Source organism: Bison bison, unplaced genomic scaffold, assembly GCF_000754665.1.
Source record: "Bison bison bison isolate TAMUID 2011002044 unplaced genomic scaffold, Bison_UMD1.0 scf7180017864032, whole genome shotgun sequence".
NCBI lineage: Eukaryota > Metazoa > Chordata > Mammalia > Artiodactyla > Bovidae > Bison > Bison bison.
The window spans coordinates 5,927,828-5,952,879 of record NW_011494604.1 but is presented as its reverse complement, the minus strand read 5'-3'; the positions used below and the strand labels follow the sequence as shown (position 1 = coordinate 5,952,879).

The 25,052-nt window shown below is 37.6% G+C and overlaps 1 protein-coding gene across 1 annotated transcript in view; it reads right to left on the bottom strand.

Moving 5' to 3' along the window:
* ACAP2 (ArfGAP with coiled-coil, ankyrin repeat and PH domains 2) overlaps window positions 1-25,052 on the bottom strand; it is a 173,145-nt gene that overhangs the window by 43,244 nt on the left and 104,849 nt on the right. Inside the window, exons 5-9 of the mRNA XM_010834416.1 lie at window positions 21,195-21,253; window positions 17,046-17,229; window positions 12,179-12,223; window positions 7,579-7,674; window positions 862-936 (exon numbers count right to left, since the gene is read on the bottom strand). Coding sequence (XP_010832718.1) covers window positions 862-936; window positions 7,579-7,674; window positions 12,179-12,223; window positions 17,046-17,229; window positions 21,195-21,253 — 459 coding nt within the window. The remainder of the gene's footprint in view (window positions 1-861; window positions 937-7,578; window positions 7,675-12,178; window positions 12,224-17,045; window positions 17,230-21,194; window positions 21,254-25,052) is intronic.

Below are 25,052 nucleotides of genomic sequence, written 5' to 3'. Positions count from 1 at the left end.
GAACGGCCGAAAGGAGCTACCCCAGGTCCGAGGTCAGGGGCAGAGGCCGGGAGGAGCTACCCCACGTCCGAGGTCAGGGGCGGACGTGGAAGGAATGATGCTAAAGCTGAAACTCCAGTACTTTGGTCACCTCATGCAAAGAGTTGACTCATTGGAAAAGACCCTGATGCTGGGAAAGATTGAGGGCAGGAGGAGAAGGGGACGACAGAGGATAGATGGTTGGATGGCATCACCGACTCGATAGACATGGATCTGGGTGGGCTCTGGGAGTTGGTGATGGACAGGGAGGCCTGGCCTGCTGCGATTCATGGGGTCGCAAAGAGTCCGACACGACTGAGCGACTGAACTGAACACTGAAGGGTCTTCCCAGGTGGCCCGAGTGGTAATGAACCCACTGGCCAATGCAAGAGACCTAAGAGGCGCAGGTTCGATCCCTGGGTCAAGAAGATGCCCTGGAGAAGGAAATGGCAACTCACTCCAGTATTCTAGTCTGGAGAATTCCATGGACAGAAGAGCCTGGCAAGCTACAGTCCATAGGATCGAAAAGAGTTGTACACAGCTGAAGTGACTTAGCACGCAAGGGCCACCTTTAAATCAGTTAAGGCCCTAAGAGACTGACGTTTTTATACACTTTTTCAAGAGCATGGCTCTCAAATATTTTGATATAAAAGAATAATAAAATACATACCTCAACACTGGAAAAATATTTTATGCTTTACAAAAAAAGGAGGAATTCATCTATAAATTTAATTATTAAGGCAATTCAAAGGATTTATTTCAATGTGATACCTTGCTGAAACCAATAACCAAAAAATTGTGTAAAAAGGGAATTAATCATCTCTAACTTCTCCCCTCAAGTACCTTTTGTTGAATGGTGGAATGTTTTTGCTCCATTTCTCTTTTCTCCTTTGCTGCATCTACAACCAGTCGATCCAACTGCAAAAGAAAATAAAGAGTAAATAAGAGAGACTTAAAAGTTGAAAAAGAAAGATACAGTTACTTTTCAAAAATCATATTCCAAATAAGTCAGTCAACTTAGGTTTACCTAAAAAGGCATTTTGGCTACAACCATAAAATGAAAGTTCTTTTTTTTCTGGTTTCATATCCTCTTTGAGAATGTCTAAAACTCCTCTAGGGAAAATGTTTCTGAGAACAATCACATATCAAGCAATTGTGACAGGTGGCCTTGCCTAGGGTACAACAATGATAACGAGTTCACTCCTTGAATTAAGGAGAATGACTCTAGATTAAGTGGCCAGCTGATACGCTCAGCAATGCTAGCAGTTTCTATCAAAGACAGAAAGAAGATACACTGGTGATTTTTTTTTCCGCCAAATAGCAAAATCTAGCAGCTAATTTAGTGGGTGCTGGCACTCACAAGTTCAACATAACAGACACTTCCAATCATTCAAAATGCATGATGCTTTCAAGCTGGCTTCCTAGTATTATAATAAAATCTAAAAGGCAGAAAAAATAACTCAACAGATAAAAGAGAAAGAAAATAGAATAGAGTAGAGTAGAATAAAACAGGAAAGAAGTCATTCCTTAGGTTAAGGTATAAAATCATCAATTTTTCTTTTAAAAAAATTTTAAAACTTATGAAATCATAAAATCCCATTTCATTCTTGTTCCTTCCATCAGAAGCGAAATACCTGATTTCCAGTATTAATACAAAAGTACTAGTTTCCTGAATTCCTCTTTGCTGGAGTAACAAACAATTAGGTTTAAAATATTTCAAGAGACTCATAAAGTTAGAAAATGAACTTATTTTCAGGGGAAGGGATAGTTAGGGGGTTTTGGATGGACATGTACACACTGCTATATTTAAATATATTTAAAATATATCTAAAATGGTTAACCAACAAGGACCTAATATATAGCACATGGTTAATGCTATATGTTATGTGGCAGTCTGTACGAGAGGGAGGTTTGAGAAAGAATGAATACGTTTATACGTATGGCTAAGTCCCTTCACTGTTCACCTGAAACTTTTAAAACATTGTTAATCAGCTACACCCCAATACAAAATAAAAATTTCAAAAGAAAATAAATAAAATATTCCATTAGGTGTGTCTACTATTCTAAACAGTGATGTACGTCATTTCATCTTTGAACACCCATCACCTTGAACTGACTGATGTGTGATAAATGACTATATATGTTGATATCAACAAAGTATGGAGAAAGATGCTTTCATTGATATCTTTTAAAAACAAAACTGAAATAGGCCTTCTTAAAAGACTATGTGATGTTTATTGACTCTCTATCACAAATGGGTTTTTTTCCCCTACAGGAGACTAATTCTGGCCACAGAATCTTAATATCACTGAATAATAATAAAGATCCAAAAGAAGATATATGGAAACAGAACTATCACTACTACAAACTACTCTCTTTAGACGGCAACTATACTACTCCACTTTTGGACCGAAGGCACACACACCACAGTGACATGTCACGCTGATGTAACGGGTAATGCTGCACTAGGAAACTGTCCTCAACGGTTTTTTATAGTGAATGAGTGAAATAATCATTATATCCTGCTTTTAAAGCCTTTAATTGAATGACATATAAATGTTTTTCGTACATTCAGGCTGAACTGCAGCAGAAAGGCACTTCCAAGATTCAAACTGATATTTTAAAACTTGCACGCACGCACCTTCCACACCAGTGCTACAGTGCCAGTGATGGTAGTAAATTGTCAAATTGGTAGTAAATTTCTCAACTGTATCCCACTCCACTGCTATTGCAGCAGAAAAGAGAAAAATTTTCTCTCCCTCTGTCAGAGCAAACGTATAAAGAAAAAGATGTCTTTCAACACGGTGAAGTGTTGGAGGACGAATGAGTTGGAGAGATGCAAAGGCTGGCAGTCCTATCCTCTAGGGGATGGATACTGGATCAGGAAAAGAACTGGAGCAAAGCAGCATGTGCCCCGTGTTTCTGTGAGTATTGCACATATGAGGTTAATAGACGCCTATAACCAACCAGGTGCCCCCAATCCTGTACTTATGTTCTGAATTTTGTCCACGTCTACCACCTCAAGTTTCAATACTACTTCTGCTTTTCAAATTCTCCCATTCCCACTTGTTTTAAATTTGTGCAAATGTAATAAATAGAATAATACCTTAAATAAAATCTTCCTAAAGCCCACACTCCTCTCTAGTTACCAACTTCTCTCTCTCTTTCCTTCACAATACAACTTCTTAAAAAATTCTCCCTATTCTCCATTTGCCCATATCATATTCATCTATCCATGGTAATTTAGCTTTTACCTCTTAGACCCTCAACTCCGAAAGAAGTAACAAATAACCTTCTTGTTGCTAAATCTAAGAGGCAATTCTCAGTCCTAGGCTTACTAACCCTTCCTTCCAGTCCTTGAACTGACAACCACCCACATCCTTCTGAGACACTCTCTCCTTGTCTTTTGCTACCATGGTCTCCTGGTCTTCCACCTCTCTCCCATCAATGTTCTCATGGAGCCCTCTTACCTAGCCATTTCTTAAAAGTAGGTCATTCTGAGGAATCTGTCCCAAGTCAAATTCTCTTTTATTCCACACTTGTGGACCTTAATTTTCAAAATTAAAAGTATTAGGCATGGTGCTTGGTCACTTATCTTTTTTTAAATAGGTTGATGTTTTTGAAATATCTATTAACTCTCCTTGGTTCAATTCATATACTCCTGTGACTGCAATTAGCAACTATATATTATTGACTTTTTTAATGTTTCTCTCTCTTGAATTCTAGATATACCCAGTTAGATGTCCTATTCCCAAACTCAATACATTTAAGCTTCTCATGTCCCTCCACTCTCGAATTGAGTACATATTCCTCAACTCTATTTATCTCCACCCCTACTGCCATGACCCTAACTCCAGATACCATAAACTGGCACCTCCAACCAGGCCAAACACTATAGGCACTAGAGTTTAGATGCTTCTCAGGGACATGCAAAATTACTTGAGACCTGGAAGGGTAAAAACTGCAAAACTGAAATTAATAAATGTCAAAATATACAATTATTGACACTAGTCAACTATAATCCAATGCATTTTTTTAATATTATACTTAATGTAAGATGAGGGTAAAATCTAATGTTTGCTAAGATGTCAGTAGTACCTAGAGGATTTCCCTGGTGGCTCAGATGATAAAGAATCTGCTCACAATGCAAGGGAGCCGGGTTTGATCCCTGTGTCAGAAAGATCCCCTCAAGAAGGGAATGGCAAGCCCCTCCAGTATTCCTGCCTGGAGAATTTCATGGACTTTCAAGTAGTAGTTGAGGAGCCTGGGGCCTGGTGGGCTACAGTCCATAGGTCGCAGAGTCGGACACAACTGAACAACTAATACACAACACCAAGGGCCTAGGAAGGTCCTGTCTTCTTCCCAAATCTGGGTTGGATATACTACTTATACGTTGCAGTAACATATGTGGTGGAGACCGCTATCCATCTCCCATATCCATTCTCTCTTCCTTTCTTAACAACAAAATCCCCAAATTCTAGTAGGTTAACATAGTTACATGCATTAACACTATTTCCCAGCTTTCCTTGAAGCTAATGGGACAATGGAACATATGCAGAAGTGGCATATACAATCCCTGGGAACTATGCTGAAAGAGAGGGAACAAATCTTTCTTTTCCCCTCCACCCTATTGGCTACAATTTGGATATGATGGCTAAAGCCTGATAAACCACTCTGAACCATTAGGCAGAATCCAAAGATATAATAAGCCTGGGTCCCTACAGATTAAGTGATCACAATACTAGACCTTTCGGAGAAGGCAATGGCACCCCACTCCAGAACTCTTGCCTGGAAAATCCCACAGACGGAGGAGCCTGGAAGGCTGAGGGTCGAACACGGCTGAGCGACTTCACATTCACTTTTCACTTTCATGCATTGGAGAAGGAAATGGCAACCCACTCCAGTGTTCTTGCCTGGAGAATCCCAGGGACGGGGGAGCCTGGAGGGCTGCCGTCTATGGAGTTGCACAGAGTCGGACACGACTGAAGCGACTTAGCAGCAGCAGCAGCATATTAGACCTTTGATTTTACATAAAAGCAATAAAATTCTATCCTGTTTAAAGCTCCTGCTGTTTGTGGTTTTCTATCACATGCAAACAAAATCTAATCTCAATTTATATACCCAGATCGGGCACTTAGCACAGAGATTAATAGTGTGGTAACTTGTTATTTTCTTCCAGTAGATTAAGCTCTATAGAGGTAAGGAAGAGCAATTCTATAATTCATGACATATACCTTACACACCACCTTTCCCCCACAACAGCCCAACACACACACACACACGCATGCATGCACCATATTTATTTTTGGTCAACGAATGCAATTATCATTTTGCTCTTACTTTTTCCCCATTTCTCTAAACTCTATTTTTCATCCTTAATCCCTTTCCTCGAAAAGTAATCTGAACCACTTTGGGAAAGAAAACCAACTGAAAATTGACAGAAATCCAGGAAACTCACCAGTCAACAAAAAAAGAATGTCTGGGAACATATTTAACATGAAATTCTGATTGTTGCTATTGTTGTTTAGTTGCTCAGTCGTGTCCAAATCTTTTGCAACCCCATGGACTGGAGCCCATCAGGCTCTTCTGTCTATGGGATTTCCCAGGCAAGAATACAGGAGTGGGTTGCCATTTCCTTCTCCAGTGGATCTTCCCAACCCAGGGATCGAACCTGTGTCTCCTGCATCGGCAGGTGGACTTTTTACCACTGAGCCATCAAGGAAGCCTGAAGTTCTGATCAGATAATCAAAAATAATTTGGACATAACAAAATTTCTATATAATGTTCTTATATATAATTCATGCATGTCTATGTGTGTATAAAATGAAAAAGTTACCTAGAGTTCTTTAATCTTAAAATTCTAAACTTTATTATTATTCAGGGACTTCCCTGGTGGTCCAGTGGCTGGGATTCCATGCTCCCAATGCAGGGGGCCAGATCCAATCCCTGGTTAGGGAACTAGATCCTATATGCCTGCCACAACTAAAACCCAGGGCAGGCAAATAAATAAATAAATACGTTAAAAATAAAATTTTATTATTTAAAATAGCAAAACGCAAATATCTTTGAAAATAAAAAAGTTATAACTAAAATAAAATACCAATTAGGATAGTAACTCAATAATCCAAATGTAAGAAACAAAAAAATAAATCCAGCTATGTATACTGTAAAACAAACACTTTGTTTTAAAACTCTTCTTCTCAGTACCCTTATATAACTATCTACAACATATTCTTTAACTTTAATCTCATTTTTGGTTACACACTGGACTCACATAAATCTGCTATAAAAACACCAAACTTCTACACTAAATAAACGAAATGTCAAATTTCCCAATTTGCTTAATCTCTTTAAAAATACAGGTACTAAAACAAAGACTACAAAACAAACAACTCAAACTACATCAAACTAAAAAGTTTCTGCACAGCAAAGCATCATCAAAATGGAAATGCAACCTACCAAATGGTGAAGATATTTACAAATCATATACTTCATAAGAGGTTGATATATAAAATATATAAAGAACTCAAGACAATGCAACAGCTAAAAAAAAAAAATCCAATTAAAAAATGAGGAGAGGACCTAAATAGACATTTTCCCATGGAAAACACACAGATGGCAAACAAGGGAGCAAACGTCACTAATCATGAAGGACTTCTAAATTAAAACCACAATGAGATATCCCCTCACATCTGTTAGAATGGCTGTCATCAAAGACAAGATTGTCAAGGATGTGGAGAAAAGGGAACCCTTGTGTACTGATGAGGAAAATGAAATTGGTGCAGGCACCATTAAGAACAGTAAGGAGGTTCCTCAAAAAAATAAAAATAGAACTACAATATGATCCAGCAATTCCACTCATGGGCATTTATCTGAAGGAAATGAAGACACTAACTCGAAAAGGTATCTGCGTACCCACATTCACTGAAGCATTACTTAGCCAAGATATGAAAGTAACCTAAGTGTCCATCAATAGACGAATTCAAAAATGTGGTATTAATATACAATGCAGTATTATTAACCCATAAAAAATGGGGAAGGCTGCCTTTTGCAACATTGATGGATGCTGAGGGCATTACACTAAGTTAAATAAGTCAGACAGAGAAAGACAACTACTGTGTGATGGGAATGAACTGATAAGTGGAATTTAAAAAAAAAAGAACTCATAGAAAGAACAGACTGGAGGTTGCTAGCGGTGGGTTTTGGGGGTGGGCAAAATGGGAGATGAGGGTCAAAAGGTACAAAACTTCCAGCTGTAAAATAAACAACTCCTGGGGATGTCAAAGACAACATGGTATTTATCGTTAATAATAGTGTTTTATATATGTGAAAGTTGCTAGAGAGTAGATCTTAAAAGTTCTCATCAGAAAAAAAAAATGTATAACTATGTAAGGTAGATGTTAACTAGATTTATATGGTGATGATCATTGTGCAGTATATACATACTAACATATTAAATTATTTTACTGTATACCTGAAATGAAAATGTCAAATATATACACTTAAAAAAAAATACAGATATTGGCATATAACACAGAAACAAGAAGTACAGCACATTACCTGTGCACCAAGATCCTTCATATAGGGCCCAAGTTCACTAAACAGATCATATCCTTGATGGAAGAAAGCCAAATGGGCATACATAAAGGATAACATCTAAAGGAGGAAAAAATGATCACCATTTTTGAATCAATTCTTAAATAAACATTCTGAAACTTAAATTCTGATCCTATGTATTGTTAAAAAATTATTTCACCAGAGCACAAAATATCAAACCATTTAAAATTAAGCTGAAACATTTTTCTTAAAAGGTTGCAATAATTCAAAAAATCAAGTTTTCAATAGCATCACCATCTTTTCAGGTACATTATAAAATGTCTATGTATCTTTCAACAAAACTCATTGGCAAATCTTAAATTACAAATAAAACATCAAAAGATTAGAAGGTGATATAAGCTCTCAAAACAATCACAAACACTTTACAACCTGTAGATAAACATGAAATAGGGGAATGCTCATTTTTTTCTCAAAAATACCAAAATAAAATGAGGCAACAGGCTTTGCCAATATGGAGATTTTGTTATATTCATTCCAAAAATCCAAAACTGTCATTAATGGGTTAAAATTTTTTCTGTTTTCCTATATTTTAACTATTCATGAGAGAAAAAAAACTCATTTTTATTAGTTAAGTTTTCACATTAGAAGGAATTAAATAACTCAATCACAGGACTGAAAGAATCCTCTGAATAGCCATGTTATTTTTAGCAAAAAGAGACATCTGCTTAGTTCTCTGAAATCTAAAATAGGTCATAAGGTCCTTAATACTCAAGAATCCTTGAAAAAAAATTATTTTGAAAGAGAAAAACCAATAAAATAAAAAACAATGACAAAAGGACAAAGCTCACTAAAAGACGATTCTGGAATTAGATGTCAGTAGTACAATTTCGTGAATATGATTTTTTAAAATTATGCTTAATTTATATATATATATATATAATTATATATAAAGAAGGATAGTTACAAGTACATAAAAATGTACAATATGCCTGCACATCAAAATGCATAATAAGTGTATTAAAAGATAAACAATAAACTAGGAAAAAGCATATGACAAAGGGTTAATAGTCTTAGTAGGTAAGAGATGTTACAAATTAATCTGAAAAACATGAAGATCCCAACAGGAAAAGAGACAAAGGACATAAACAGAAAACATAAATGACCAAGAAAAAAGGGGGGAGAGGAAGGGGGACAATCATACTCATTTATATCAAAGAAATCCAAAATTAAACATTAAGATGAAATTTTCTATCTATCAAATTATGGGCAAAGTGGGAAAAATCAACACCCAGTGTTGTTAAAAGATGCAGAAATGTTCACTCTCACACACTATTAGTGAAAATTTTGTGTAACCCTTATAACTTGAGAGTACTTTTTAAAAAGTCTCAATAAATGCTTAAATTCTCTAAGTAATATCTTACCTTAATCTATCTGAAGGAAATAATCATATTATTCATTAGGATGATCACTATATAATGCTACATTTCATGTCAAAAACAGGGAAATTACTCAAAAGTCCTTTAAAGGGTAAAGTTAATCTATGATAATATTCAAGGTCAGAATATTAAAAAGCAGAGACATTACTTTGCCAACAAAGGTCTGTCATGTCAAAGCTATGGTTGTTCCAGTAGTCATGTATGGATGTGAGAGTTGGACTGTGAAGAAAGCTGAGCACCAAAGAATTGATGCTTTTGAACTGTGGTGTTGGAGAAGACTTTTGAGAGTCCCTTGGACTGCAAGGAGATCCACCCAGTTCATCCTAAAGGAAATCAGTCCTTCATTGAAATCAGTGTTCACTGGGAGGACTGATGTTGAAGCTGAAACTCCAACACGCTGACCACCTGATGCAAAGAACTGAGTGACTATAAAAGACCCGGATGCTGGGAAAGATTGAAGGTTGGAGGAGAAGGGGACGACAGAGATGAGATGACTGGATGGCATCACTGACTCAATGGACATGAGTTTGGGTAAACGCCGGAAGTTGGTGACGGACAGGGAGGCCTGGCATGCTGCAGTCCATGGGGTCGCAAAAAAACACGACTGAGCAACTGAACTCAACAAGGTCAAAACTGTAACCCACAAAATATATCCAACCCCACTACCTGTTTTTGGATGGCCAATGGGCTAACAATGGTTTTTGCATTTTTAAATGGTTAACGAAAATGAAAAAAAAGACACAATATATTAATGACGTAGAAATTATGTAAAATTCTAACTTCCATGTTGATACTGGAACAGTCATGCCATTCATTTACATACTGTCTATGACTTCTTTCTCATTACAATAGCACAGCTGAGCAACCGCAACACAGATCATCAGATCAGATCAGATCAGTTGCTCAGTCGTGTCCAGCTCTTTGCAACCCCATGAATCGCAGCACGCCAGGCCTCCCTGTCCATCACCAACTCCCGGAGTTCACTCAGACTCATGTCCATCGATTCAGTGATGCCATCCAGCCATCTCATCCTCTGTCATCCCCTTCTCCTCCTGCCCCCAATCCTTACCAGCACCAGAGTCTTTTCCAATGAGTCAACTCTTCGCATGAGGTGGCCAAAGTACTAGAGTCTCAGCTTTAGCATCATTCCTTCCAAAGAAATCCCAGGGCTGATCTCCTTCAGAATGGACTAGGTGGATCTCCCTGCAGTCCAAGGGACTCTCAAGAGTCTTCTCCAACACCACAGTTCAAAAGCATCAATTCTTCGGCGCTCAGCCTTCTTCACAGTCCAACTCTCACATCCATACATGACCACAGGAAAAACCATAGCCTTGACTAGACGAAACTTTTTGGCAACGTAATGTCTCTGCTTTTGAATATGCTATCTAGGTTGGTCATAACTTTCCTTCCAAGGAGTAGGCGTCTTTTATGGCTGCAGTCACCATCTGTAGTGATTTTGGAGCCCAGAAAAATAAAGTCGGACACTGTTTCCACTGTTTCCCCATCTATTTCCCATGAAGTGGTGGGACAGGATGCCATGACCTTCGTTTTCTGAATGTTGAGCTTTAAGCCAACTTTTTCACTCTCCACTTTCACTTTCATCAAGAGGCTTATGGACCCCCAAATCTAGTATGTTTACTACCAGGCCCTTCAAAAAAATGTTTGCTCAGTTCAGTTCAGTTCAGTCACTCAGTCGTGTCCGACTCTTTGCGACCCCGTGAATTGCAGCATGCCAGGCCTCCCTGTCCATCACCAACTCCCGGAGTTTACTCAAACTCATGTCCATCGAGTCGGTGATGCCATCCAGCCATCTCATCCTCTGTCGTCCCCTTCTCCTCCTGCCCTCAATCCCTCCCAGCATCAGTCTTTTCCAATGAGTCAACTCTTCACGTGAGGTGGCCAAAGTATTGGAGTTTCAGCTTTAGCATCATTCCTTCCAAAGAACACCCAGGACAGATCTCCTTCAGAATGGACTGGTTGGATCTCCTTGCAGTCCAAGGGACTCTCAAGAGTCTTCTCCAACACCACAGTTCAAAAGCATCAGTTCTTCGGCGCTCAGCCTTCTTCACAGTCCAACTCTCACATCCATACATGAACCACTGGAAAAATCATAGCCTTGACTAGACGGACCTCTACTATATTCACAAGGAAGAATTCTATCTAGCCAGAAAGGTCATCATTAAATAAAAAAATATTTAATAACACATGATGATTTTGGAGTGTATTAGTACAAAAAAAAATTACAGAAGAGTATGTACAGATTCCTATTTTGTTTTGCTTTAAAAAAATTAAACAGCATTTTAAAAGGTAGATATAAATGTTCATGTACACACACAAATAGGCACACACATACACATAAAAAAGACAAAAATTACATCAGCCACAACAGTGGTTCTCTCTTGGTAGTAGCATTTGTAGCACTTTTATTCTTTCTTCATACATTTTATTTTCTAATTTTCTACAAATAATACACATTGCTCTCAGTCTCGAAAAGGAAGTGGATGTAAACAGGAAGTATAATGTACTCATCTGATAAGAAATAACATAAATATTAACAGAATTTAGGAAAAAGCTAGCTGGGGACAAGGATCAAGAACAATTTCAGTAAACCTTTAGAAGGAAAAAAATTTTCAGTGAACAAAATCAGAGAAGAAATTATTTCTAGGGTCTCAAAATACAAAAGACTATAATGTCCATACCACTACCATCCTCTGCCCACCTCCTTGTTAGCTTTAAGACAAAAAAAAAAAAAGGCAAATAAGAAAATCACTGTTCTCACGCCTTCACATTTCAACTTGTTTGTTTTCTACCTGCATTCCAAAAAGCTGATACATCAACAACCCTAAGGGGAAAATTCTATAAAATGATGCTATTTATGTATGCTCTCAATCTCAAATATATAAATGTCTGCTTTAAGGAACTTACAATATATTAATGGATGAGACATATATAAATAACTGTAACATAAACAAACGAAAAAAGTGGTTTAGTGACATGTAAGAAGTATACAAACATCATTAAGAAGATCAATTATAAACTTGGAATAAATAAGTCAATAAACAAACAAACATATATACACATACATATGATGCTATTTTAAACACTTAAATATATACATTTAACTTCATATTAAAATATATAGAACATCATTTCAATAAATATCTTACTGATTTCAGGATTTCTGATCTCCTTTTTGATTGAAGGACATTAATCTGAAGGGAAAACGAACTTGGTTAATCACTTATACACTATTTAAAAAACTAATCCAGAATGCAATGTTGTAAAATTTGCTTATTCTAATGGTTTAATACTTTTCCAGAAATGTAAATAAAAACAAAGTTTGACTTTTTCAGCTTTTGACCTGCTTTTTGCAAAAACATTTTTTAGACAAACATACCAATGAAACTCTCATCATTTTTCAACTCAAAGAAAAACTGGCCATGTTGTACTGTACTGATAAAACTATCACCTTGATAAACTTTAAAATTTCTTAGAATTTCATCTTTTCTCCACTCTCCTCACCTAATTGCTCTTTCAACATACATCCTTAATATAAATTCTCACCACTTTCATCACTACCACCAACTGCTATTATCTTTTCCTGACTGTTCAGTCAGTTTAGTTCAGTTCGGTTGCTCAGTCGTGTCCGACTCTTTGCGACCCCATGAATCACAGCACGCCAGGCCTCCCTGTCCATCATCAACTCCCGGAGTTCACTCAGACTCACATCCATCGAGTCAGTGATGCCATCCAGCCATCTCATCCTCTGTCGTCCCCTTCTCCTCCTGCCCTCAATCCCTCCCAACATCAGAGTCTTTTCCAATGAGTCAACTCTTCGCATGAGGTGGCCAAAGTACTGGAGTTTCAGCACTTTCATTCCTTCCAAAGAAATCCCAGGGCTGATCTCCTTCAGAATGGACTGGGTGGATCTCCTTGCAGTCCAAGGGACTCTCAAGAGTCTTCTCCAACATCACAGTTCAAAAGCATCAATTCTTCGGCCCTCAGCTTTCTTCACAGTGCAACTCTCACATCCATACATGACCACTGGAAAAACCATAGCCTTTTGACTAGACAGACCTTTATTGGCAAAGTAATGTCTCTGCTTTTCAATATGCTATCTAGGTTGGTCATAACTTTCCTTCCAAGGAGTAAGCGTCTTTTAATTTCATGGCTGCAGGCACCATCTGCAGTGATTTTGGAGCCCAAAAAAACAAAGTCTGCCACTGTTTCCACTGTTTCCCCATCTATTTCCCATGAAGTGATGGGACTGGATGCCATGATCTTCGTTTTCTGAATGTTGAGCTTTAAGCCAATTTTTTCACTCTCCACTTTCACTTTCATCAAGAAGCTTTTTAGTTCCTCTTCACTTTCTGCCATAATGGTGGTGTCATCTGCATATCTGAGGTTATTGATATTTCTCCCGGCAATCTTGATTCCAGCTTGTGCTACTTCCATCCCAGTGTTTCTCATGATGTACTCTGCATATAATGTACATTATATACTCTGCATATAATGTACATTATATACTCTGCATATAATGTACATCTGCATGATGTACTCCTGACTGTTACTATAGTCTAAACTAGTTTGTTTCCACTCTTGACTCTTTACACTTCATTCTGCACACAGCAACCAGAGTGCTTTTTTGAACAATAAATAAGATCGTGTATGTTTATCTTAAAATCTTCCAACTCCCAACCTGCTGCTGCTGCTACTGCTAAGTCGCTTCAGTCGTGTCCGACTCTGTGCGACCCCGTAGACGGCAGCCCACTAGGCTCCCCTGTCCCTGGGACTCTCCAGGCAAGAACACTGGAGTGGGTTGCCATTTCCCAACCTACATCTCCCTATTGTAGCCTACAAGGCCCTTTGTGAAGAGGCTCCTGCTACCGCTCCAACCTAATTTTCTACTACAGTACATTCCCCTTTTCTGTACTCCAACCACAGCCCATGACTATTCCCACCTCAAGGCCTTCATACTATTTGTTTTGTCCTCATGTCATGATTTTCTGCCCAAACAGGCATGAGGCTCTTATCCATAAGGTCCAAACTTAAATACTATCTCCTCACAAAGGTTCAAATTAGGCCTTCAAGCACTCTTTAGTGTATCAACCCTATTTATTTTCCTTTTAGTACTCTTAACTACCTTACATTTTATTTACTTATGTCATTTCCCCAGCTAAAACATAAGCTCCATGAGATCAAGGTCTTGCCTTATTCCCAGATGTATTCTCCAAGTTGTATATATTAAGCACTCAATAAATATTTGTTAAACAAATTAATGGGCCATAAATAAATATTTTAATTAGACCAAACTATTGAAAGATCAGTAATTACAAAATTTGCCTTCTACGGTATCTCTCCCAACTTTAGAAATTCACAACAAGCATTTTATTTTTGTCCGTTATTATATATCAACTTAGTGAAATTAAATGTTTACAAAAAAGAATCATTCATTCTTTGCTAAAACTTCCCAAAGATTACAGAATATGTATCCTTTTAATATGTCCTTCCCAGTGAATATTTTACCTGTTATAATTTTAAAGCACTGAGCAGAAAACAAAAACAGGCCCCCAAAATCTAATAACATTGCTTACCTAAGCACTAGTTTATTCTGCATGTTTATTTCAAGGTCTATTCAGTTTTGAGAACTAAAACAGTAACTTCCAAATGCTCCAAGTAAAAGCTTAGAAAAATGTTAAAAATACCTCTGTTTGACAATGAAAAACAGCATATACTTGAAAAAACAAAAGTATATTAAAATATTTAGAGAAGTTAAAGCATGACAAACTGTAAATTTGAATATTTATTACTTAGTATTCTCTAAAACAGAGTTTGGCCTTATAATGAAATAATACAACAGTTCTCATTAGAAAAATTCAAACAAGTAACTTACAAGAGAGGTGAAGTCCTAACTTAAAACTACTAGAGGGACACCAAAGGAAATGGATAGTTCACAATGTGTAAATTTGACAATAATCAATATTTTAGCTAACTGTCCCTCCCCAAATAAAATTTTAAATTAAGTCATCCACTCTTTCAAAAAACATTACCTATCTATTTTCTAACCACTTGACTAGACAGAAGGGATATAATCTAGGTGTAAGAAAGACATATTAATAAATAATCACAATAAATGAGAGAAGTGCTCTAACAGCAATGTGTATGACAATAATACGGCAGCACAGAGGAAACAGAGACAAGATGACTCATTTGCTGGGAGAAGTTTGAGTAGTTCTGACCACAGAACACAGAATGGATTGCTAAAGAGCAGGTTAAAAGTAATGCAGGAAAGATCAATTTTTATGAGAACATCTTAATACTCCAGAAAAGAAACAATAAGAATTCGGGCTGCAGCAGATTGAGAAAGAACAGATTTAAGAGGTACACAGAACTTTTCAAGGCAATTTCGATTGTTACTTGTAGTAGCTAAGAATGAGGAGAATATCTAGTATGATTCTCCAAGTCTGGCTTCTATGATTAAGAGGGTAACACCACTCAGTTTGGTAACAAATAAGAAGCCATTTGAGAAGACAGATTTCAGTTTTGGACACAAAAGGGACAAAGTACTTCAGGAGAAAAGTAGATTTCATCATCTATATATGGAAATAATTCAAGCAAAGGACATGATGAAACTATAAGGAAAATCATAAAGTCAGAAAACAGGAAAACCAAAGATGGAACCCTAAAAGTCAGATTGCAAAGGTGCACAAAGGAGAGAAACCCAAGGTGGAAACTGAAAAGAAACAGAAGTTATGATGACGGCCTGAAAGTGGCTTAAGATCAAGATGAAAGTAGGTCTCAAGAAAGAGAGTGCAGTCTAATATTTCAATAGAACACAATAGTCAAGTCGGTTAAAAAGTAAAATATTTCTAACGAATGAGACCTTAACGCAAGCCATTTCAGAAGAATGGGGTAGACAGAATCTCAGTGCTCATATTACAGCAGGAAGTGGTATAAGTGTGAGATAGATAAGAGGAAATAGGAAATACAGACTACTCCATTCTGCTGCTGCTGCTAAGTTCTAGAAGTCTTTAATTAATAGACTGTACTTTTTAAAATTTATCCTCCCACTTACTGAGTAGGAATTTAATAGAAAAAAATCATACTTTCTACTTTCTACTATTTTTGCAAAGTTAACTGGGTAGTTTTTAATCACTAATTTGCAATATGGTTACTTCAGGATTTTTTAACGAAATACTCTGTGACCATTGTTAAGTCAACAATCTAAAGGGACTTCTCTGTCTTAGATCACCTGGCATCTTATCAAATATCGATCTCTACTTTTCAAAAGCAGCACCTAATGCAAATATGAGAACATTATTTCTAGAAATATTTTTCATTTGGCAATATGGTGAGCCCTTTGTATCTCTAGAATCCACTCTAAAGAAATAATCAGAAGTGTTGCAAGAGATTTATATACAAAGATATTATCATTAAGTATTTACTGAAAACTGTATTTTAAGTATTGCCAGCAAAAACTGGCAATTATACATCTAATAACTGGATATTAATTAAATTGACACAGTATATCCATAGAATAAAATATAGCAATTAATAATCCTTTTAATGATATTTAGAAAAGGAAAAGAGATAATGTTAATTGAACAGGGGAAGAAATCAGAACTTAAGGTATACACACATGTATAGGGCATATGCAGATAAACACCCAGACACATGAAAATTTTTCACAAAAGAACATGGCTTAATTTTAAACTAAAAGAAATAGCATAATTTATTCCCTTCAATGCAATCACTCAAAAATAACGACATGTTTGGTGGTGGTGGTTTAGTCGCTAAGTCATGTCGGACTCCTGCAACCCCCTGGACTGTAGCCTTCCAGGCTCCTCTGTCCATGGGATTTTTCAGGCAAGAAAACTGGAGTGGATTGCCATTTCCTTCTCCAGGAGATCTTCCTGACCCAGGAATCAAACCCAGGTCTCCTGCATTGCTGGCAGATTCTTTACCAACTGAGCTATGAGGGAAGCCCAACAACATGTTTAGTAAGCAATTTTTGAAAACATATAATAAACAAACCTGAAGTACATAATCGAGGGCTATGTGTCGAAAACATTTTCTTGTTGCCGTCAGAATGTTTGTGGCTTCTTCAACTTCATGCTGTTTGTTTCTTTGCACTTGAGCATTTTTTACTAACGCATTTTCTTTTTCTTCACTGACTTTTTCAAACTGTTTCTTGGCATCTTTGAATTTTCTGAGATCTCTAAAAAAATTAAAATAGTGAAATTTTTATAAAACTTTCTGGATCAAACACTTCAGCAAAATAACACTGAAAAATTTATTCTTATGTTGCCATATTTATTTATTTATTTGCAATGATACTCAATAGTTCTTCCAACTAATACATATATTAGTCTATGAGCACATAATATTCCCTAATATAGTCAACTAGCATTTCCTGACTTAAATTTATACAATTCAAATTAAAAAATGAATTATCAAATTAACATTACAGAAACATAAAAGGCAAAGTTAATTTGTTTTTTCTAAAGACAAATTTTGGGACATGCACTAATATCTAACCAAATGATTTTTGAACAGTAGCATATACCACAGGGAACTTGTTTAAAAATGCAAGTTCCAAGGGTCCTCTCCCAGAAATTATAGTTCTTTGTGTTTTGGGGATAAGCTCTAGAAATCTAAGGGATTTTCTTAAGACAAGTCCTTGATTTACTGTTATGGGTGGTCCTATTGTTGTTTTAGTCACTGAGTCCTGTCGAACTCCTCTGAGGCCCCATGGACTGTAGCCTGTTATGTTCTTCTGTCCATGGGATTCTCCAGGCAAGAATACTGGAGTGGGCTGCCTTCTCCAGGGGATCTTTCCAACCCAGGGATCAAACCAGAGTCTCCTCCATTGGCAGGCAAATTCTTTACCACCTGAGCCATTGGGGAATAGTATACGTTACAAAGGTATGCTGCTGCTGCTGCTAAGTCGCTTCAGTCGTGTCCGACTCTGTGAGACCCCATAGACGGTAGCGCACCAGGCTCCCCCGTCCCTGGGATTCTCCAGGCAAGAACACTGGAGTGGGTTGCCATTTCCTTCTCCAATGCATGAAAGTGAAAAGTGAAGTCGCTCAGTCGTGCCTGACTCTTAGTGACCCCATGGACTGCAGCCTACCAGGCTCCTCTGTCCATGGGATTCTCCAGGCAAGAGTACTGGAGTGGGTTGCCATTGCCTTCTCCTACAAAGGTATAGACCACATTTAAAGAAACAACATTTATTTCTTATTGAAGAAAATTAGTAGGCCAAAAGAAGAAATAAATTTTACAAATACACACATATAATACTGTCTAAAAGAAGTGTGTGTACTGTGTGCTCAGTTCAGTTCAGTTCAGTCACTCAGTCGTGTCCGACTCTTTGCGACCCCATGAATCACAGCACACCAGGCCTCCCTGTCCATCACCATCTCCCGGAGTTCACTCAAACACATGTCCATCGAGTCAGTGATACCATTCAGCCATCTCATCCTCCGTCGTCCCCTTTTCCTCCCGCCCCCAATCGCTCCCAGCATCGGAGTCTTTTCCAATGAGTCAACTCTTCGCATGAGGTGGCCAAAGTCCTGGAGTTTCAGCTTTAGCATCCAGTCCTTCTAAAGAACACCCAGGGCTGATCTCCTTTTGAATGGACTGGTTGGATCTCCTTGCAGTCCAAGGGACTCGAAAGAGTCTTCTCCAACACCACAGTTCAAAAGCATCAATTCTACAGCGCTCAGTTTTCTTCACAGTCCAACTCTCACATCCATACATGACCACTGGAAAAACCATAGCCTTGACTAGACGGACCTTTGTTGGCAAAGTAACGTCTCTGCTTTTCAATATGCTATCTAGGTTAGTCATAACTTTTCTTCCAAGGAGCAAGCGTCTTTTAATTTCATGGCTGCAGTCACCATCTGCAGTGATTTTGGAGCCCCAAAAAATAAAGTCTGCCACTGTTTCCACTGTTTCCCCATCTATTTCCCATGAAGTGATGGGACCAGATGCCATGATCTTCATTTTCTGAATGTTGAGCTTTAAACCAACTTTTTCACTCTTCTCTTTCACTCTCATCAAGAGGCTTTTTAGTTCCCCTTCACCTTCTGCTCAGTTGTGCCCAACTTTTTGTGATCCCCTGGACTGTAGCCCACCAGGTTCCTATGTTCATGGGATTTTCCAGGTAATAATACTGGAGTGGGTTACTATTTCCTACTCCGGGGGACCTTCCCAACCCAGGGATCAAACCCAGGTCTCCTACATTGCAGGCAGATTCTTTACAATCTGAGGCACCAGGGAAGCTCAGACTATTGAAATGGATACTATAACCCTTTGCTGCTAAGTCGCTTCAGTCGTGTCCGACTCTGTGCGACCCCATGGACAGCAGCCCACCAAGCTCCTCTGTCCACAGGATTCTTTAGGCAAGAATACTGGAGTGGGTTGCCATTGCCTTCTCTATAACCCTTTACTAGTACATAATTCTTTAAGAGGGCTTCCCTGGTAGCTCAACTGATAAAGAACCTGCCTGCCAATGCAGGAAACACAAGAGATAAGGGTTCGATCCCTGAGTCAGGAAGGTCCCCTGGAGAATCAAAAGGCAACTCACTCTAGCATTCTTGCCTGGAAAATTCCATGGACAGAGAAGCCTGGTGGGCTACAGTCCATAAGGTCACAAAGAGTCAGACACGACTGAGCACGCATGAGCCACCTGGGAAGCCCTCTAAAAGAATTATGTACCAGTAAAGGGTAACAGTCTGAAAATCTGAAACCTCCATTCATTAATGACCTTAGGTAAATACATAACATCCCTTTGCTTTTACTTCTTCTACCAGGGAATTAGGCAAAATAATTTGAAGACAAATAACTTTAAAATAACAAAAACAATAATAAAATATGCCTAGCAAAGACTTTAAACTCTTTAAAGGAAGTGATAAATTTTCATGTATATATACTATAAGGACATTCTGAATATTATAAACAATCTGCAAGAGATCACCTCCAGTACAACAAATTCTAATCTACTAAGACAGAAGTGCATTATGAGCTCTGCCACTATTTATAGCTTGTAATACCTGAATTAGTTATGACCAACCTAGACAGCATATTAAAACGCAAAGACATTACTGTGGCAACAGAGGTCCATCAAGTCAAGGCTATGGTTTTTCCAGTGGTCATGTATGGATGTGAGAGTTGGACTATAAAGAAAGCTGAGCACCAAAGATTTGATGCTTTTGAACTGTGGTGTTGGAGAAGACTCTTGAGAGTCCTTTGGACTGCAAGGAGATCCAATCAGTCCATCCTAACGGAGATCAGTCCTAGGTATTCATTGGAAGGACTGATGTTGAAGCTGAAACTCCAATACTTTGGCCACCTGATGCGAAGAGCTGACTCACTGGAAAAGACCCTGATGCTGGGAAAGATTGAAGGCAGGAGGAGAAGGGGACGACAGAGGATGAGATGGTTGGATGGCATCACCGACTCAATGGACATGGGTTTGGGTAGACTCTGGCAGTTGGTGATAGACAGGGAGGCCTGGCGTGCTGTGGTCATGGGGTTGCAAAGAGTCGGACACGACTGAGCAACTGAACTGAATACTGTATCCTAATCAACCTTATATGTAATATAATATACTCTTAGTCAGGGATTAAAAGAGAAAAACTGAAATTATTAATGTAGAAAAGGCAAACATCCATACCTGGAAAGGTCAGATTTTTTTTTTATTTCCAGTTTCATTTTATTTCACACATAAAATGTGATGACTGTGACACAAAAGGCTTGTTTTCATTACTTATTATGCACCTTCATAACTCATTCTCATAAATCCTATTATCTTCTCTACAAAGAAAATACTATATGGAGATAACTAGAATAACTGATGGTATTTCAACCACTTTTGGGATCTGCTTTTATTTTTAAAGGTCATCAGATTATTTATTTACATTAAAAATTTGTTTTATCTATTAACAATTTGAACTATGTATCCTGAATACAAATTCCATAAGTTATTCATGGAAAAGCATGAAACCTGATTTCTTACAGAGTAATTCAGAAAAATATGCAACATAAAATTCACAAAGCAAAAAACAAATAAAAACTCCCATATTTTTAGTAAGTCTGAAAGTATGATTCTAGGTTCTCTCAAATGATAACTCCCAGAAGTAATCTTGGCTGCTTTTCTTTTCACTGAAATTGACTTACTCTTTAACAAAGTTCTGAAGTTGTGCCTTAATTGATCTCTGGGTTTGGTCAAATAGGATCTAAAAGAAAAGGAACATTAAACAATTAGAAAAGTAAACAAAGAAAAAAATTTTCATGTAGTTCTATAAATATTACATCCCTCCAACAATATTCCAATTCTAATAATACCTACACTTCTTACTGAACATGGCATAAGAAATAAATATTTAAAAAAGAAACTGATTCTCAAGCCAATTTAATCTGTTAAAAAATAAAATTACTATTTACAGAGTAAATCAAATGTGTATTAATACTTAAATACAATTTTCAATCAGTTCCCTGACCAGGGACTGAAATACAATTTATTGCCTTGATTCTAACTCAGGCTTTAGAAGACAACCTAAAAGACTAATACAAATTCTACTCTATCCACCACAGGAATTTCTTATTCTAATATACTAAAACATAAGAAATGAAAACACTAGAACTTCCTTATACCTTAGACATTTCTCATTTGAGAAGACGTGTGGATTTCAATGTCTTACATTCTGAATTAAATAAATATTACAGCCCTTAATTGATTGCTAAGATTAAAGACGAGGATAAAATTTTATTTCTTAACAAAAATATTTTACACCACTTAACGGATGCCACATATATTTAACTCTACGTGTGGTAAATTTCATAAGGCTTGGCATGGAAATGTCAAGTACTTTCATAATTTATAGATATACTTCATTCAGAATTTGAAACACAGCAGATAAACAGGCAGAAAAATCACTATTCAAAACAAAAAGAAAATCCTATGTCCTTCAACTAACTAAAAACAGCATCGAAATACTTCAATCTTTATGGAATCTGGCTAGAAGCAAAAAGTATTATGTCCTTGTCTAAATGCCAAACACACGCGCACAGTATGGGTTGAGTACAGGGTTTCAAAATCTGTCGAATTCACTTTTAAAGGAAAAAAGGTTTTGTATAATGTTAATCCCAAAGTATTAAACCCAAGTTAAGCAGAAGAAATGACATAATAAAGATCAGATTGGAAGGTAACTAAATAGAAAACGGGAAATCAACAGCCAAAACCTAATGAAACCTAAAGCTAGTTTTTTAAGATCTAAAATAGATAAACTCTGAGCCTAAGTCAGCATATTAAAAAGTAGAGACGTCACTTTGCCAACAAAGGTCCATACAGTCAAAGATACAGTTTTTTCAGTAGTCACATATGGATTTGAGAGTTGGACCATAAAGAAGTCTGAACATCAAAAAATTGATGCTTTCGAATCATGGTGCTGGAGACGACTCTTACGAGTCCCCTGGACTGCAAGGAGATCAAACCAGTTAATCTAAAGGAAATCAACTCTGAATATTCATTCGAAGGGCTGATGCTGAAGCTGATATTCCAATACTTTGACCACCTGATATGAAGAGCTGACTCATTAGAAAAGACCCTGATGCTGGGAAAGATTGAAAGGAAAAGGAGAAGAGGGCAGCAGAAGATGAGATGGTTAGATAGCATCACTGACTCAATGAACATCAATTTGAGCAAACTCTGGGACCTGCCTATTGAGAAATCTGTATGGGCAAATACCTAGGGTTGATATTGCTAGGTTTTATGTAAATGTAGCTTTAACTTTACAGTATATGGGAGCTTTTTCAATACAGATTCTGTTTCTTCAATTCTATTTTTTATTTTTTTGGTCATGCCATGAGGCTTGTGGAATCTCAGTTCCCTGACCAGGGACTGAACGCTAGTGACAGCAGTGAAAATCCTAACCAGTAGACCACAAGGGAAACCTGTTTAGTTTTCTGATATCTCCTTTTCAAAATTTCTTTTACTGAAGTATAGTTGATTTACAATGTTGTATTAGTTTTTGGTAAATTAGTTTACAAGCAGAAATTTATATATTCAGTATACACACACACACACACACACTGAACCACTCTGCTTGTAAACACACATATATATAATACATACATACAAATATATATATACACTGAATATATATATATGTATTCTTCATATTTTTTCCAGTATGGTTTATTACAGAATATTCAATGTAGCCCCTGTGCTATATATTAGTACCTTGTTGTTTATTCATTCAATATATAATAGCATCTGCTAATTCCATATTCCCAATTCTTCCATCTCCCACCTCCGTTCCCCGTTAGCAACCATAAGTCTCTTCTCTTTGTAAGTCTCATTCTGTCTGAAAGATAATTTCATTTGTGCTGTATTTTAGATTCCACATTTAACTGATATCAACTGAGCTATCAGGGAAACCCCAGTGGAATGGCAGACCACTTCAGCATTCTCGCTCTGAGAATCAGATGAACAGTATGAATAGGCAAAAAGACAGGACACTGAAAGATGAACTCCCCAGGTCGGTAGGTGACCAATATGCTACTGGAGATCAGTGGAGAAATAACTCCAGAAAGAATGAAGAGACGGAGCCAAAGCAAAAACAACACCCAGCTATGGATGTGACTGGTGGTAGAAGTTAAGTCTGATGCTGTAAAGAGCAATACTGCATAGGAACCTGGAATTTTAGGTCCATGAATCAAGGCAAACTGGAAGTGGCCAAACAGGAGATGGCAAGAGTAAACATCAACATTTTAGGAATCAGCCTACTAAACTGGACTGGAATGGTTGAATTTAACATAGATGACCATTATATCTACTATTGTGGGCAAGAATCCCTTAGAAGAAATGGAGTGGCCCTCATAGTAAACAAGAGTCTGAAATACAATACTTGGGTGCAGTCTCAAAAATGACAGAAGAATCTCTGTTCATTTCCAAGACTAACCATTCAATATTACAGTAATCTAAGTCTGTGCCCCTTCCAGTAATGCTGAAGAAGCTGAAGTTGAACAGTTCTAAGAAGGCCTACAAGACCTTCTAGAACTAACACCCCAAAAAGATGTCCTTTTCATTATAGGGGACTGGACTGCAAAAAGTAGGAAGTCAAGAGATACCGGGAGTAACAGGCAAATTTGGCCTTGGAGTACAAAACAAAGCAGGTCAAAGGCTAACTAAAAGAGTGTTGTCAAGAGAATGCGAACACCCTCTTCCAACAACACAAGAGAAGACTCTACACATGTAGAGAAGACTCTACATCACCAGATGGTCAATACTACAATCAGACTGATTATATTCTTTGCAGCCAAAGGTGGAGAAGCTCTATACAGTCAACAAAAACAAGACCAGGGGCTCACTGTGGCTCAGACCATGAACTCCTTACTGCCAAACTCAGACTGAAATTAAAGAAAGTAGGGGAAACCACTAGACCATTCAGGTATGACCTAAATCAAATCCCTTACGATTATATAGTGGAATTGACAAATAGATTCAAGGGATTAGATCTGATAGAGTGCCTGATGAACTACCGACGGAGGTTCCTGACATTGTACGGGAGGCAGTGATCAAGATCATCCCCAAGAAAAAGAAATGCAAAAGGGCCAAATGGTTGTCCGAGGAGGCGTTAGAAATAACTGAGAATAGAAAAGATGTGAAAGGCAAAGGAGAAAAAGAAAGATACACCCATTTGAATGCAGAGTTCCAAAGAACAGCAAAGAGAGATAAGAAAGCCTTCCTCAGTGATCAGTGCAAAGAAATAGAGGGAAACAGTGGAATGGGAAAGACTAGAGATCTCTTCAAGAAAATTAGAGAAAACAAGAGAACATTTCATGCAACGATGGGCACAATAAAGGACAGAAATGGTATGGAACTAACAGAAGCAGGAAATACTAAGAAGAGGTGGCAAGAATACACAGAAGAACGATACCAAAAAAATCTTCATGACCCAGATAACCACGACGGTGTGATCACTCACCTAGAGCCAGACATCCTGGAATGTGAAGTCAAGTGGGCCTTAGGAA